General features: G+C 40.7%; 1 protein-coding gene across 1 annotated transcript in view; it reads right to left on the bottom strand.

The window, feature by feature from the left end:
• PDK1 (pyruvate dehydrogenase kinase 1) overlaps positions 1-5,892 on the bottom strand; it is a 46,021-nt gene extending 40,129 nt beyond the window's left edge. Inside the window, exons 1-3 of the mRNA XM_037849685.1 lie at positions 5,418-5,892; positions 3,432-3,573; positions 649-720 (exon numbers count right to left, since the gene is read on the bottom strand). Of these exons, the coding sequence (XP_037705613.1) occupies positions 649-720; positions 3,432-3,573; positions 5,418-5,619 (416 nt within the window). The 5' untranslated portion in view covers positions 5,620-5,892. The remainder of the gene's footprint in view (positions 1-648; positions 721-3,431; positions 3,574-5,417) is intronic.
• Positions 5,893-17,427: the final 11,535 nt, after the last annotated feature.

Below are 17,427 nucleotides of genomic sequence, written 5' to 3'. Positions count from 1 at the left end.
AAATATCTCATCAGAGTTATCACCTACAGTTGGGTGGGGCGCATTTCCATGCAAATCTAATCAGCACCAAAACATCTGTCCCACAGGACTGCATCAAAGAATATGGCTTTTTCTGGGGGACATAATACATTCAAACCAGCACAGGGCATATATGAAAAAACCACAGCCAACATCATACTTAATGACGAAAGACTAAAAGCTTTCCCTCAAAGATCAGGAACCACATTGTACTAGAAGTCTAGTCAGAGCAACTAGGCAAGAAAAAGAAATAAAAGGCATCCAAATTGGAAAAGATGAAATAAAACTTGCCCTATTTGCACACGACTGATCCTATATACAGAAAATTCTGAAAAATCCACACCAAACTCCCAGGGCTAATAAATGAATTCAGCAAAACGGCAGGGTACAAGATCAATCCCCCAAAATCAGTAATGTCCAGTTCAATTTATAGATTTATATTATTTGCCTTGCCTGTATGGGCTGGTATAGATATTACCATATTTTGTAGAGCAGTGGGAAACTATAAGTTAATCAATTTCCTTAAAATGACCCAATAGCAGGTTTAAGCTTATTGCATTTACTTTTTTAATACAATATTTAAAGGGTATAAAAATTGTGTTCAGATTAAGGTCAAAATAGTATACTTACTCATAAATAGCTTTAGCATCTTCAGCGCTTTTGTCCTTAAAATCCAGAAGCTCCTGAAGACTCTGGTTATACCTTAAATATACATCAAGGAGGTACGTTTGTTCTTTTACATCCTGAAAAGTTCAATACTGTGAAAATGTTCAGAAGCTATTTTTTTTTAACATTTCTTAATTTTTAATTTGAATACTCCTATAAAATAGTTGAAAAGTAGGATTTTTAAACCCATTCACATTCTAGCAAAGTGCTTGGTGCATAGTAGTAGGATGTGCACATTGTCTCCTAAAAGCACAGGTAAATCTGCTTTAAGAATTTTAAGATTTCCTACTGCTTTTTTTTTTTTTTTTTTTTTTAAGTTCTATGTGCTAAAACAGTTTTTTAATTTCTTAAATTTACAACTGTACATTACAGTATAAATACTGGGCATCATGAGAACTGGATCTGTTATCAGTTAAGTGGGATCTTGGGCAATGACTTAACCTGTCTTGGTCTCAGTAAAATGAGGAGGCTTCTAATGGGCTCTAAGGGTCTAACTTAAAAGCCTTAGTTTTAAAACCTTAATTTCAAATGTTTATGTACAATTAACAAATATTTATTGAAAGCCTACTATCTACCATACGGTTCTTTTAAACAGAGCTGCACAAAAACACAAAAGTCCAAAATGTAGGTTTTAATTTACGATTAAGGAATTTACAATTCAAGGAAGCAACGTATCTGCTAAGGAATGAGCAAAATGAGGAAGAAAAGCCAAATGACTTTTCTTGAGGCCGTACAATGATGGTGTGCAGTGCCAGAGCTCAAGCATCGCACTACCGTTCAGTTCCTTTCTTCAACAGTGTAAGGTCTGCTCTGTCTCATCTGTCAGTACTTTATCTACAACCGCCCTAACTTAGCAGCCATCCAGGACACAAGCAACAATGAAAGTCTTTAAATAATAGTAAATCCACACACTGGTGTGGAAAGCTGTCCCCGACTAACAACATGCCTTGCTGTGTTCCAAAGTCAAGTATACACAATTTTGAAGTCTAATGTTCTGCTTTAATCCTTCATTTTTCTCTTCATTGGCAAGAAAAACTATACTTCAAGAACCATTCAAGAGATATTTGAGTACGCATAATGTGCTAGGCTTAGAGCAGATTTCAAAAAGTAGCATATTCTATGTTTTATGAAGAATTAAAAGAAATGAAGAATTTAGCTGTCATACTTACGTTGTTATTTTTTAAAATTGATGTTAGGTCAGCTTCTCCCACAAACTATGATGTCTACAAAAGGAAAGCTAGGATCTCCATGAATCACAATTGGGAAATGTCTTACAGTCAATGTTTTCTATTTAAGACTTAACTCTGACCAACTCTTGTAGTGCTTGTGAGAAATGAAACTTTTAAATTAATAACATTAACAAAGCTATACATAGAGGGCCACATACATGTGCACACTACACTCTAATTCCTCTCGTCACTTTTTGAAAGAAGAGATCCAAGTTAAGTCAAGAGTGTGTATGAGGAAAAACAACACAGAACTAGGGGATAAAGGTGAAGAGAGCACTGGACAGACCCCAATATGAACTGCCATTGGCCAAGCAGTGGGAGCTCATTTGGTCTTCACAGTAACTCTGTAAGAGAGATATTTTTGTACCATTTTACAGCAGAGGATGGTGAGACTCAGAGAGGGGTGTAAGACACCCAAGAGCATGCTAATGGCAAATCTACAGTTGGAAACTTGGGATATCTGATTCAAAAGCCCACACTCTTTTCAGTATACCACACTTCCCTTCTGTTATGAATTCGGGTAATGGGGAAGTAAAATAAATGTCCTTTCTCTGTAGCAAATAATCTGAATCAGTTTGTCCAACTAGGATTTATATGTCTCAGTTATGAAGAGGGTAACATTGCATGAAATTTAATGATTCAGTTTGTGGATTATTCATGTTTCTTTTTCTTCTTTTGCATTTTTTCATCACTACTTTGCAAATTCAAGTTTCTATAAGAATGGCCAAGAAAACTGAAAAGAGGGAGTACAATATAATAACAAGAACACAGAGCCAAAAAAAAAAAGGTCAGTAAAGCTGGATTCCAGTACTAGCTTGGTCACTAACTGTCATCAAGAAAGTCTGCACCTCTGAGTCTCAGTTTCTTCATTTGTAAAATGAAGGAACTAAAATGAAATGTACTCTTAGGACCACTATCGGTTTAAAAAAATCTACATGATTTCAATAACGTCTAATTGTTTTAAAATGGAAAAATAAAGATTTTAACTCTTCTGATTTATAAAAAGATACATTTCCAAACAATAAATTCAATTAACAAAAAATATATACACCCTTTAATACATTTCATCATTCTGAGTACAGCATGATATAGTGGATTCAGACAAATCCTGTTCCACTTATCAGTGGTACTGCCTCACAGCAAATGACTAAACCTGTATGTGCTTCAGTGTCCTCACCCACAAAAGGGAAACATCTACCATGTAGGGTTGTTGAAAGGATTAAAGGCAATGTATATAAATCCCTGCCACATAGTAGATATTCAACCTAATATCTCTGCTGATCTAATAACAGAAATCTTAAATTCCGTGTCTGTATTTCTGTGCAGTTCTGATTGTTTTTCTCAAACCCAACAAGTGGTGGAGTCCAGGATTTGAGAGACAAGGCCCAGACACACCAGAAAAAGGAGGAGGAGGTACTGCTACCACCTTGAGATTCCACTGAGGAGTTTAAAAAGGATTTGCTTGAAAGTTAAACCCATGACTCCATGGAAATTGCATACACAAGATGGGACTCTTACCAGCTTTGTACCAGTTGAACTGATGGTGTCCTGAGCAGATTATCTGGAAGGAGACTTATTTCTTTCATTATATTTGCCAGTCTAACAGGCAACTCTTGCCGCAGAAACATAAATGAGGTCTTTTCACAAGCATTCACAGATCCTGAAACCAAACATGATGGGGAAAGCAGTAAGTAGAAGTTATCATGCAACAGAAACCACAGGCAGGGAAAAGTAAAGAGCAGGGCCAGAGGGGTAGAATCACCATAATGGCAGGGTACAGAATAGGAAGCAAAAGATATCCAGATCTGAGGGGGCAGGGGAGAAGATAACCAGTGTCTAGAGTTATAAAGTAATCCAGAATGATCTTCCAATTCCCAACATTCTAATAACTCAGTAGAGCAATCAAGATACTTTCTTGTCTCCTTTACTTCCTCAAGGATCTTTATAAGGATCTCCATTCGGTCTTAGAACCAAGGTAAACCTGAACATGTCTGAGCAAGGCTCAATCTAATTAGCCTGCAGAACCTGGAAAAGCCTATGCTACATAACCTGCTGTTGCTATCATTTAGAATATCTGTTTCCTAATTCTAGGTTTATAAAGAGTGAATACTGTCTAAGAAACAGGAAATTTTGACAAGTGCATGGGAAGATTCATTCATTCCATATAGAAACACTCCACTAACTACCAGAAGGGAAGAGTAAAAGTAAAGGAGGGCTATCAGGGAACAGAAACCAAAAAACACCAAGACCTGTGCAGCAACCATCTTAGAGCTTGTAGCCACCTAATCTTCTCCCCCCCCCCCCCCTTAAGTCCTATTCAGTTGTCTGATTCCTGTAAAGCAGCGTGCCTCCTTCTCCACTCCCATATCAGGATGGGACATTTGTAGGATGTCTTTTGGTAAGCAGTTCCACTTAAAGTTAAAACCAAAAGTCCTATTATTTCAGTAATGAATTTTAAATTCACCCATTTGATCTTGCTGTTTTAGCAGAGACAACCTTAGCAAAAACTAGGCTGGTGTTAGCAGGAATTATGATATTAAAGGAAAACATTTCCTTGTGAAAGTTTAATGGCATACCTGCAAACAAGACCAAATTCACCCCTTAATCACACTAGAGCCATCTTAAAGTAAAAACAAAAAGAGGGCTTTGAGCTAGCAACTGTGCCACTATAAACTACAGTTTTAAGATAAAGTTGCCAGCCATGCTGGTATCTACCAAGCCCCCTAGTGATCTGAGCCAGCAACACTCACAATGTAGAAAACAACTTTTTCTATTCAAATATTGATTTTTTTAATGAAGTTGACTAGCTTTCCCTTTCCCCTCATCGCCCCCATATGGAAAGTCAAAGTTAAATGCCTTATTGTGCAATTCTTTCTGCAATCTGCTCTATGCTTTCTAGAGAAAACAAGGCAGCACCCATTCTAGGGCAGGAGCAATGACGATTGTCGCTTCTATAAGGTTGAAATGCGGTAAATCCCATAACATCTTGTTCTCGTGCATTTTATACGTGCTCAGGACATATTTGCGGCTGATGAAATGAATCTGCTGTTGGTGGAAAACATTCTATGAAACATGAACCCCAAGGCTGATAATACACTGCATTCCTTATCATCACGTTAATTTTACGCAATCATATGCAAAACTGATCATTTATCCCTGTTCTGCAGCTCCCGAACACAATTCTCAGGGCTGTCAGTGCCTTTCACCAGTGCCTGCTCCCCAGGGGCCTGGCCCGGAGCGCGGACCTACACACGTGCGCCGAAAGGCGGGAGGTCACACCTCCCTCAGCCCTTCTAGTTTGTTTTTCAACAATACACAGGGAAAAGCCACACACCCCGGGTTATTTACCCGGTCTGCAGCGCCAACTCCTGAACACAGGGATCTGACGGTGAGGGAGGAAGGTAGCTCCCAACTCGCCGGGAGAGAAAACGATGAGGAGGGCTCAGAGCCCTCAGCTCCCCGCCGGGGCCACGCACAGAGGCCCGAGGCCCGGGAGGCACTCACCGAAGTCCAGGAACTGCTTCATGGACAGGGGGGACGGCGAGAAACGCGCGTAGAAGTCCACTTGGCCCGGAACGCCTCGTTCGGCCGCCGGGCCGGAGCCCGAGTCGGAAGCGAGGCTGCGGCTGGCGCTGGGGCGAGGGGAGCGCAGCCCGGGACCCGGGCCGGCCGAGACAAGCCTCCGCAGCAGCCGCGCCAGTCTCATGCCGAGGCCTGCCGGAGGAGCCGGAGCCCCGGGTGCCAGGTTGCCGCTTCGCTGCTTGCCCGGGCGGTACGTGAGGGACGTGGCGGGCCGCGGGGGCGGGGAGCAGCTGTCAGCGCCGCGGCTACCGCCCCCCTGCAGGAGCCCGACCCCCTACCCAGCGGGGCCGGGCCCACGGAGGAGCCGAGGCCGGGAGAGAGGAGGGCAGGACATGAGCGGAGATCCCCCACCACACCAAGGCCCGACCCCCCTGTTCAGGGGGCGGGACCCAGTGAGCGAGGAGAGGATGCGCGCGCCCTCCCCCTGAACCAGAGCCCGCCCTCTGTCCGGGTTGGGGCCGAAGCCAGCGAGGGAGGCGGAGAGGGCGCGCGCGGCGCGAGCCTCCTCCTTGGTCAGACCCCGCCCCCAGCTTGGGCTGAGCTGCTGCGAGGAGGTGAGGCCCACGGGGAGCAACTGGTCAACGCCGGGGCCGGGAAAGCTGGCTGGTGGCCGTGGCGCCCCCTTTTGGCTCATTTTTGGAACAGATCCCACCTTCCTGCTCCCTCCGTCCTCCAACCTCAACCAAAATGCTCAAGGAAAGGGCCTCTCTCTGCTTCCACACACCACGGTGTCGCTGTTGCCAGCGCCTTCCAGATACTCCTCTCTCTGATGCAAGCCTCACATTTTACAGGTGAAGAGACTGTGACCCAGAGAGCTTCAGGAACCGACCCTTGCCAAACAGTAGTACCTAAGAATGTTGAACACTGCGGATGGGCGTGGGGAGTGGCACTATATAATTCACAGCCACTGTAGTCCCAGGAAAAGATAAATGGAAGCTCAAATTGAAGCTTATCTTTCTTTAGGCATTCTTGACTTGGTTAGCAGTGCATTTAAAGGATCCTTCCCCTTCACTGCCCTGCTCTTTTACTGTCTTCAGTTGGAGTCACAGTTTGCTTCACCCGTTCCAGGTGTTTGTAAATAGTGAACACAGGATTAGACAGTTTCTAATAGTGGTTTAATCACAAGGGGAGAGCTGCAAGGGCTGTAGTCTGTAGTAAAATTCATCTCTGTCCCTTCTGTCTCTTGCTTCCCCCTCCATATACGTACCCAGTGCTTTGGGATGTCTCAGATGCAACAAAATTACTTTACCATGGGTGTTTTAGTTTGCTAGACTGGTTAAAGCGGATACCATGAAATGGGTTGGCTTTAAACAGTGGGAATTTATTAGCTTACAGTTGAGGCTGTGAGAATGTCCAAATTAAGGCATCATGTCAATGCTTTCTTCCTGAAGACTGGCTACTGGTGATCCTTGGGCACTCTGCCACATGGCAAGGCACATGGTGGCGTGTGCTGGTCTCTCCCTTCTCTTAGAGGTTTCATTGATTTCAGCATCTTGCCTCTGTGGCTTCGTCTCTCTTTGTCTGAATTTCCCACTCTTATAAAGAACTCCAGTAAGAGGATTAAGACCCATCCTGAATGAGGTGGGTCACACCTTAACTAAAGTAGCCTCATCACATGATCCTGCTTACAATGGGTCCACACCCACAGGAATGGATTAACTTGAAGAACATGCTTTTCTGGGGTACACAGCTTCAAAACACCACACCATGGGTATGAGATTTATCAGTTAAATAAAATAGATACCTGCTGTTTGGGCCCAGACCGAGTTTGTGCAAAGCATGGGCTAGTGCTGCTGTGAAACCAAAAACCACACCAGGCACAGAAGTAAACATTGATTTATTAGGACAGAAGAGGTTCTCTGGTGGTGACCGTTCCAGAAGTTTAGCCCTCTGCAAGGGGCAGGGAGGGTACAAGGAGTAATACATGATTTTAGAACAAAGACATTCCATATAGTATTAGGACTTTGGGTCTCTAGTATAATCATTAAAGGGGCCTAAAACCTGATGTTTTATTAAGATTAATATTTAAGACTAAGATACAGTCAATGACATTTTTATATCTGTGGTTACGTTCTTTCCCCTCTGAGGAGAATGCTTACTTTCTTGACCTTTGTCCTTGGCTAAAGCAGATTTGCTATGGGCTGTTTAGGAGGGGCCTGGGCCGCCACACCAGCATTTAGTAGTATAGAATAGCAATTCATTTCTTAGTATTGATCATGTATGTCTTGGGTTGTATAAAAATAGGATATTTAGAAGGAATGAGTTGAGAGTCTCTTTTTAGACTGTGTTAGACCTGTTGTGTTTAGCTTGAAGGAGAACATTATCCATCTGGAAACTGAAATGTACGTAGTTGGGGGAGGTGGTGGAGGCAGCCCTTGAATATATTCTCCAAAAGTGGCACCTCTAACAATATTTTTTCAGGTATCTGTTAACATGGTGGTAGTTAAGACTATGGTAAAAATATCTTACAGGAAGCAGTATGAACACAAGAGATATGATATATGTAGACAAAGTAATCAAAGAATGGTATCTCCTTTATGTTTTGGTCGCCCCACAAACCATGCTCTGTACCCTCTCAATCTGGCCTTCCTGCATCCGTTCAATGAATATTTATTTATTGAACACCTGCTGTAGGTACCAGGTAATGTTCTAGATGTCTGGGAGAAAAGCCATCTGCAATACTGGACTACACTTACAAAGCATATACTGTAGAAGAATTTTATACCATATCTTCAAATATTAGAAGAGAGTCTGTTCCATGAAAGAAGGATTAGGTTTGTTCTGGGTGGCCCAGACTTGTTGGTGGAAACTTTAGGGAGAAGGATATGATTCAGCATATGGAAAAACTTTCTAATTGTTAGAACCAGTTGATGGTGAAATAGGTGGCATTAGTGGAGGAAGGAGGAGGGGATTCTTGTCAGTGGACATTAGTCAGAGTGTAGACAACAGCTTTATAAGAATGGTGCAAGGAGGATTATGGGAAAGCCATATAGTGTAATGAAAAGATCCTGGATTCTGGTTTCAAATCCTGGCACTGCTGTGTATTGGCTATGTGCCTTGAGTAAGTTACTTAACTTCTCTGGGCCTTGGTCTTCTTACCTAAAAGAAGGAGGATAATATCTGTCTCAGTGGGTTACACTGACAAAGATACAATACTAGTATACCATAGTATAACTAAGATGTGTAATTATAGTGCCTGAGACACTCAATAAATGGCATCTATTTTTCTCATTGTTGCTGCTTCTGATCATTTTATTATTAAGAATGTATCAGAACCACTCATGTTTTGCCTAAAGCTGACTTTACTAAAAGTTTGAGAAAGCAATTTAAAATTGAATATTAGACATCCTTAAAATAGACACAGCCATTTCCACAACTCTGCTTCAACCTCCCACTGTATGTTGCCTTCCTTCTTTCTTTTCTCCTTCCTTCTAGATCACTTCCTAGCCCCAGTCTCTCACTCTGTTGTGCACAGCATTATTCACCTCCCTCAACTCCTGTTTGCAACTCTGCTGCAGTCCACTTGGGCATGTCAAGGTTCCTAGCTGGATATTAATTTGGGTGGAAGCACAAAGGCCCAGCAGAAACCTTGAGATTTATTTTAGCTAAGTTTGTTCTCTAAAAAAGCAATCAACTGATATATAAAGTGATTTTTTTCCTCCAAACAAAGCATATTTACAGAGTTCCCACCCACTATACAGATAATGAGTATTTAAGAATACATGTAGAATGGCATCAACTTTTTGCTTCTTAGGGCTTATGGTCCAGAAACCAGAGAGAACCTTAGAGAAATTTACTAAAGGGCTGTATTACTTAACTATGTAGATATAAAGCATAATAACATACTAAGGCTTTATAAAATCTTTATATAGCAGACTTAGGCCAGACCCTCTAAATTCACTGAGAATTCATGATCCATGTTGGGCTGATCTGACTGAAAAACTTAGAAATAGCCATGGAAAACGAGCTAAGTGCAGCAAGAGCCTAGCTAGCTCCTTGCTGGTTTCTGCCTATTTGCCCCTCCAGATCCTCTCTCTTCTCTTCTCTGCCCTGCTTTGTGCCCCAGGAGGTTGTGCTATGTCTCCCTGTCTCCGTTACCCTTTGGCTTTATGGGATTCTGAAGACAAGGGAAGGGAAGGGTTATGATTTGTATTCCCTGCCCCCTTCCTGCTAGACCATAGTTTGTATTCCTCTAAGTATGGGCAGCTTCTCTCCCTCAACTGTGGTGCCTGCCATGTCCCAATACAGCTCCTTCCCCTTAGCCCTTGAACCTGTCAATGGAGAAATAAAAAACTAAGCTACAAGGCAACAACAGCAGTTATTTGGGGTCTTAGAATTGGAATTTGGGGAGCACAGATTCAGGTAGCAACCCAAATCGTGTTTTATCTTGGCACTTCCAGACAAGGGTTTTTAAAGAAAAAGAAGATTAGATAAGTTGTTTGTGGTTGGTGGATATTTGGGTACTCCAGTTTTCCTTCAGGTTAGATAGTTTACTGAGTTCTTTATCTTGTGGTTTCTTTATGGTGTCCAGAAGTCCTTAGGATTTTGAGGAACGTTGTTGCTTAAGACTTTGCAAATTTTTTTTTTAATTTTTATTGGGACTGTTCAGATACCATACAATTATCCAGAGATCCAAAGTGAACAATCAGTTGCCCCGGTACCCTCATACAGCTGTGCATCCATCACCACACTTAATTTTTTTCAATTTTTAGAAACTTTTCATTACTCCAGACAAGAGATAAAGTGAAAGATGAAAAAAGAAAAAAAAGAAGGAAAAGAAAAGGAAACTTGAATCCTCCCATATCCCTAACCAAACCCCCTCAATTGTCGACTTGTAGAGTTGGTATAGTACATTTGTTACTGTTTATGAAAGAATGTTGAAATACTACTAACTGTATGTAGTATATAGTTTGCAATAGGTATATATTTCTTCCCTATATGCCCCTCTATTATTAACTTCTAGTTGTATTGTCATACATTTGTTCTGGTTCATGAAAGAGTTTTCTAATATTTGTACAGTTAATCATGGACATTGCCCACCACAGGATTCAGTTTTATACATTCCCATCTTTTGACCTCCAACTTTCCTTCTAGTGACATATATGACTCTGAGCTTCCCCTTTCCACCTCATTCACGCACCATTCGGCACTGTTATTTATTCTCACATCTTGCTACCGACAACTCTGTTCATTTCCAAACATTTAAGTTCATCCTAGTTGAACATTCTGCTCATACTAAGCAACTGCTCCCCATTCTTAAGCCTCGTCCTATATTTTGGTACCTTATATTTCATGTCTATGAATTTACATATTATAATTAGTTCTTATCAGTGAGACCTTGCAATATTTGTCCTTATGTGTCTGGCTTATTTCACTCAGTATATTGCCCTTGAGGTTTTGTCATCAACCCATTTTTTTTTTTTAAGATGGTTTTGTTCACACACCATACATTCCATCCTAAGTAAACAATTGATGGTTCTCTGTATGGTCACATATTTATGTGTTCACCACCTTCACCACTGTCTATATAAGGGCATCTACATTTCTTCCACAAGGCAGGAGAGAGAGTCAAAGAAGGTAGAGAGGCAAAAGAAAGAGGGAAAAAAATGACAGCTAGGAAGTAGCAAAAGGAAAAGTAACCTTAAATCAAAGTAGAGTAAAGAGTCAGACAACACCACCAATGTCAAGTATCTAATGCGCCTCCCCTATCCCCCCTCTTATCTGCATTTACCTTGGTATATTGCCTTTGTTACATTAAAGGAAGCATAATACAATGATTCTGTTAGTTACAGTCTCTAGTTTATGTTGATTGCACCCCTCCCCCAATGCCTCCCCATTTTTAACACCTTGCAAGGTTGACATTTGCTTGTTCTCCTTCATAAAAGAACATATTTGTACATTTTATCACAATTGTTGAACACTCTAGATTTCACCAAGTTACACAGTCCCATTCTTTATCTTTCCTCCTTTCTTCTGGTGTCACATGCTCCCAACCTTCCTCTCTCAACCATATTCATAATTATCTTTTTTCAGTGTACTTACATTGCTGTGCTACCATCTCCCAAAATTGTGTTCTGAACCACGCACTCCTGTCTTCTATCACTCTGTAGTGCTCCCTTTAGTATTTCCTGTAGGGCAGGTGTCTTGTTCACAAAGTCTCTCATTGTCTGTTTGTCAGAAAATATTTTGAGCTCTCCCTTGTATTTGAAGGACAGCTTTGCTGGATATAGGATTCTTGGTTGGTGGTTTTTCTCTTTCAGTATCTTAAATATATCACACTACTTCCTTCCTGCCTCCATAGTTTCTGCTGAGAGATCTGCACATAGTCTTATTAAGCTTCCTTTGTATGTGATGGATTGCTTTTCTCATGCTGCTTTCAGGATTCTCTCTTTGTCTTTGACATTTGATAATCTGATTATTAAGTGTATTGGCGTAGGCTTATTCAGATCTATTCTGTTTGGAGTACACTGCGCTTCTTGGATCTGTAATTTTATGTCTTTCATAAGAGATGGGAAATTTTCATTGATTATTTCCTCTATTATTGCCTCTGCCCCTTTTCCCTTCTCTTCTCCTTCTGGGACACCAATGATACGTACATTCTTATACTTTGTTTCATCCTTAAGTTCCCAGAGACGTTGCTCATATTTTTTCATTCTTTTATCCATCTGCTCCTTTGCATGTAGGCTTTCAGGTGTTTTGTTCTCCAGTTCTTGAGTGTTTTCTTCTGCCTCTTGAGATCTGCTGTTGTATGTTTCCATTGTGTCTTTCATCTCTTGTGTTGTGCCTTTCATTTCCATGGATTCTACTAGTTGTTTTTTGAACTTTCGATTTCTGCCTTAGGTATGCCCAGTGTTTTCTTTACAGCCTCTATCTCTTTGGGGAAATATTCTCTAAACTTTTTGAATTGACTTAGCATTAGTTGTTTAAATTCCTGAATCTCAGTTGAAGTGTACGTTTGTTCCTTTGACTGGGCCATAGCTTCGTTTTTCTTAGTGTAGGTTGTAGTTTTCTGTTGTCTAGGCATCTGACCTCCTAGGCCACCCAATCAGGTTTTCCCAGATGAGAACAGGCTCAGGTCCCAGAAGGAGGAAATATTCAGTATCTGGTTTCCCTGATGGTTTTTCTTAGAGGATTGATACACCTGTGCTTTTCTGCCCGGCAGGTGCACCTGTCAGCCTGTCACTGCCTATGTTAAGGGGGTGTGGCCTGTGGCTCTCTTCCCCCAGGCTTTGGGGTCTGGTTCTGGAAAGGCAGGCAGTAGAGCTGGGCCCCTCCCTTTCTTCTTGGGAAGCTATGCCCCCTCCAGAGAGGTCATCTGCATATCAGTAAGTTCTTTGTTTCTCTGACTCTGCTGATCAAAGTGTTTTGATTTTAAAATGGCTGAAGCTGTCTTTACTGCAAAGTGCTGAGGGCTGAAAATAGCTGAGGTTTTCTCCGCAGAGAGAGAAAGGGACAGAAAAGCTCCCAGGTTCACCCATCAGCCAGAGATAGCACCCGATCCTCTGGGCTCCCCGTCCTGAGACAGATATGTCCCAGACTCTCCCGAGGTCAGTTGTTACCAAAAGCCTCTGTCTGCTTGTTGGGGATTTGCTGTCTGTATTGAGCAGTTAACATTAACACCCCAGTTGGAGCTGGGCTGAGAGAGTGCTGCTCTCTAGCACCGCGAGGCTTCCGTGAGGGAGGAGCTCTCAGCTCTCAGCTCTCAGCTCTCAGTGCAAGTCCGCAGTTTTACTTACAGATTTTATGCTGCGATCTCGGGCATTCCTCCCAATTCAGGTTGGTGGATGATGAGTGGACAGTCATGTTTGTCTCCCCACAGTTATTCCAGGTTATTTACTAGTTTATTGGTCATTTATGGATTGTTCCGGGGTGGGGGGGGGAATAACAGTCTTCCACTCCTCTCTACGCCGCCATCTTAGCTCCTCCCCAAGGCTTTGCAGATTTCAGCAGTTTGTGATATCTGGCTAAGACCTTCATAAGAGTAACCTCCAGAATGACTCCATTGTTTTAAATGCAATTTTATTCAAGTATATTCACATACCATACAATCATCCAAAGTGTACAACAGTTGTTCACAGTATCATCATATAGTTGTGCGTTCATCACCAGAATCAATTTTTGAACATTTTCATTGCTCCAAAAAATAAATGAATAATGATAAAAGTAAAAAAGAACACCCAAAACATCCCATACCGCTCCTCCCCCTATTAGTCATTTACTTTTTGTCCCCATTTTTCTATTCATTTGTCCATACACTGGGTATAGGGAGTGTGAGCCATAAGGTTTTCACAATTACATGGCAGAATGACTCCATTTTAAATCTCTTTGCCATAGTAACTCTATTTTGTTTTATTTCTTTTTACTGTCCCTCTTTTGATCAAGATCTTTCACTGATCAACACTTGGTATTAATCCCTTGGTGCCAGAGAGGCCCATCCCTGGGAGTCGTGTCCCACATACTGGGGAAGGTAGTGAGTTTATTTGCAGAGATTGTTTTAGAGAGAGGTCATATTTGAGCAATAAGGAGGTTTACAGGGGTGACTCAGGCATTCATATAATTCATCATTACAGAAATAGGTTTCATAAGTGCAAGCTTCAAGATCAAGGGCTTGGCATATCAGCGTGCCTTGAAGGTAGTTGCAGTTGTTATTCTGGAGATGAGACAATGAATAAGAGATACTATAGTGGCTATAAAAAGAAAAAGGATTAGCAAGGTTTGACATATGCTACAAATCTAGCCTCCTCAAGATTTAAGATTTAGCCAACTAGATAAGTGCCCAAGGGTGTGGCCAATAACTAGCCCTTCTGTGGAATCTATATTAGCAGAGACCCAGCAATTTAATAGATAAATATACCCGCTCACTGTCCTGTCAGCTGTAGTGAATAATATAATTATGAGCTGTGGTTGAGATATTCAAGTGCAAATAGGTATATCCTATTTATAAATGCCCAAGGAAAATAGATTTATTATTCCTATCTATATCTGTCTAAATAAGTCTATGAACTCTTGATAAAATAAATTTCTAAGTGATAAAGCATTATGTAATTGGCAGCATTTTTTCTTGCTAATTCTTAAATAATGGTGTCTTACAATTGATAATCTTATAATTGTTTCTGTCTACAGTATAAAAGCAGCTTTTTTAAGGTTAAGATTTTAAGTAGCAAGCAGAAAACAGTCCACTTTTCAGAGCTGTATTTCCTTCCATCTTTGCTTAGAACTGCCTGAGCTCATTAATTTCATAGGACTGTACTAAAAGTGCAAGAAGCAGTCAACATATGTCAACATTCTGAATCTTTCCCAGCCTTTCTCCTTGGTTGGGAAGTTGTCTGCCTTCAAATTATCATGAATGATGATTTTATTAAATGTTTGACAAGCATAACAAGGATCATAACTATCTTGGATTGCCAGGGCTGCTATAACAAATACCACAGAGTGGTTGGCTTAAAGACAACAGGAATTTATTGCCTCACAGTTTTGGAAGCTAGAAGTCAAGGTGTTGGCAGGATCATGCTTTCTCTGAAGTCTGTAGCATTCTGGTAGTGGTTTGCTGGCATAACTTAATCTTTGCCTCTGCCTCATGGCCGTCTGTCTTCTATCTTCTCACTCCTACTCCTTGCTTAGAAGAATTCCAGTCATATTGGATTAAGGCACACCCTAGTTCAGTTTGGCTTCACCTTTACAAATAGGATCTTCAAAGATCCCTATTTACAAGTGGATTCAGAGCTATAGTACCGGGGTAAGGAATTGAACATGTCTTTGTGAAGGACATGATTCAACCTAAAACAATAGCATTCTAGTTTGCAACATCTGACTTCTCTTTGCCAGTATCCAAACATTTCCATTGAGCTAACGCTGCATGGCCATACTTAAGGTACAGCAAAAGAAGGAAGAGTGGTTTTTATTTTGAGTAGCGTCTGTCCAGCTAACATTTTTTACTATGGTAGAAGGAGAGAATTGATTTTGGTAGACACCTCACTGTCTCTGATACCAGTGTTAATTGGAACTATTGATATCACCTGGAGAAGATATGAAACAAGGGGAGATGATAGCCAGACTTACAGTCCCCAAACAACAATATTTAAGGGATGATCAAGAGTAGAAGCCAAGGGAATAATACTTTCAAAAATGAGGGGCCATATGAAAAGGTACTCAACATCAATAGTCTTTAGAGAAATGCAAATCAAAACCACAATGAGATACCACATTACACCAACTAGGATAGCTATAATAATAATAACACAGAAAATAAGTGTTGGAGAGGATGTGGGGAAATTGGAATTCTCATACATTGCTGATGGAAATGTAAAATGGGGCAGGCACTGTGGAAAGCAATTTAGTGATTCCTCAAAAAGTTAAACGTAGAACTACCACATCACTCAGCAATTCTACTCCTAGGTATACACCCAAAGAAATTGAAAACAGGGACTCAAACAGATACTTGTACACCAATGTTTATTGTAACATTATTCACAAGAGCCAAAAGATGGAATCAACTCAAGTGTCTACCAACAAATGAATGTATAAACAAAATGTGGTATATATATACAATGGAATATTAGTCAGCTGTAAAAGAAGGAAGTTCTGATATGTGCAACAACATGGATGAACCTTGAAAACATGAAGCTAAATGAAATAAGCCAAACACAAAAGGACAACATTGCATGATATTTGACATACACAGAACAGGCAAATTTATGGATAGAAAGTAGATTAAAGGTTACCAGGGGCTGTGAGAATTATTGCTTAATGAATACAGAGTTTCTGTTTGGAGTGATGAAAAATTTTGGAAATAGTTGTGATGATTACACAACTTTGTAAATGTACTTAATGCCACTAAATTGTACATTTAAAATGTTAAAATGGCAAATTTTGTGTTGTATATATTTTACCACCAAAGTTTTTTTTACAGTGAGGTGGACAATAAATACTGACAAATATTCTCAAGTGCTCAAGTAAGATGAGGAATGAGAAGTATACTTTAGATTTAATAGCCAAAAGGTTGCTGATGACTTTGGAATAAGTGGTTCTATGAGAACAGTGATGTGAAAGTCAAATTACAGAGAGGAAATAGATATGATGTTTAAGTGCAGTCATTGGGAAGGACCCTGAAGTTGAATGGGTTTATTTACATTTTTTACAATGAGAAAGTCTTGAGCCTGTCTAAATGCTGGAGATAAGAGGCCAGTGAAAGAAGCTGGATATAAAGAAGAGGAAGAGATTAACTGAATAAGGTCCTGAAGGAGTGGGAGGGTTGCCTTAGATGGGAGGAGGGACATGTCTCTGGTTGGGATGCATTATCAGTGTGTTTAGGAAATGTGTGGGATTTGATGTGGGCAGACCTGGGCTGGAATCAAGGTTGTTTAACCTTGGCTAAGTCACCCACTCTCTCAATGATTATGCGTGACCCCTTTTTGAGCATAGGACAGACACTGACCAACAAAGTTGTTGTTTTAATAGGGGAGGATGCTGAGGCTGTGTAGCCTAGTGGAGAGAACGTGTGTTTTGTTTGTTTGTTTGTTTGTTTTAAATTCATTTTAATTGAGATATATTCACATACCATGCAATCATACAAAACAAAGCATACATTCAGTTGTTTACAGTACCATTATATAGTTGTGCATTCATCACCAAAATTAATTTTTGTCATTTTCATTACCACACACACACAAATAATAGGAATAAAAATTAAAGTGAAAAAGACCAATTAAAGTGAAAAAGAATATTGGGTGCCTTTTTTTTTTCTTCCCCCATTTTTATACTCATCCATCCATAAACTAGACAAAGGGGAGTGTGGTCCATATGACTTTCCAAACCACATTGTCACCCCTCATAAGCTACATTTTTGTACAATTGTCTTCAAGATTCATGGGTTCTGAGTTGTAATTTGATAGTTTCAGGTATTTACTGCTAGCTATTCCAAGTCATTAGAACC

The sequence above is a fragment of the Choloepus didactylus genome, chromosome 9 (genome assembly GCF_015220235.1).
Source record: "Choloepus didactylus isolate mChoDid1 chromosome 9, mChoDid1.pri, whole genome shotgun sequence".
NCBI classification, from domain to species: domain Eukaryota; kingdom Metazoa; phylum Chordata; class Mammalia; order Pilosa; family Megalonychidae; genus Choloepus; species Choloepus didactylus.
The sequence above is the reverse complement of the archived record's forward strand: the minus strand, read 5'-3'. Positions and strand labels throughout refer to the sequence as shown.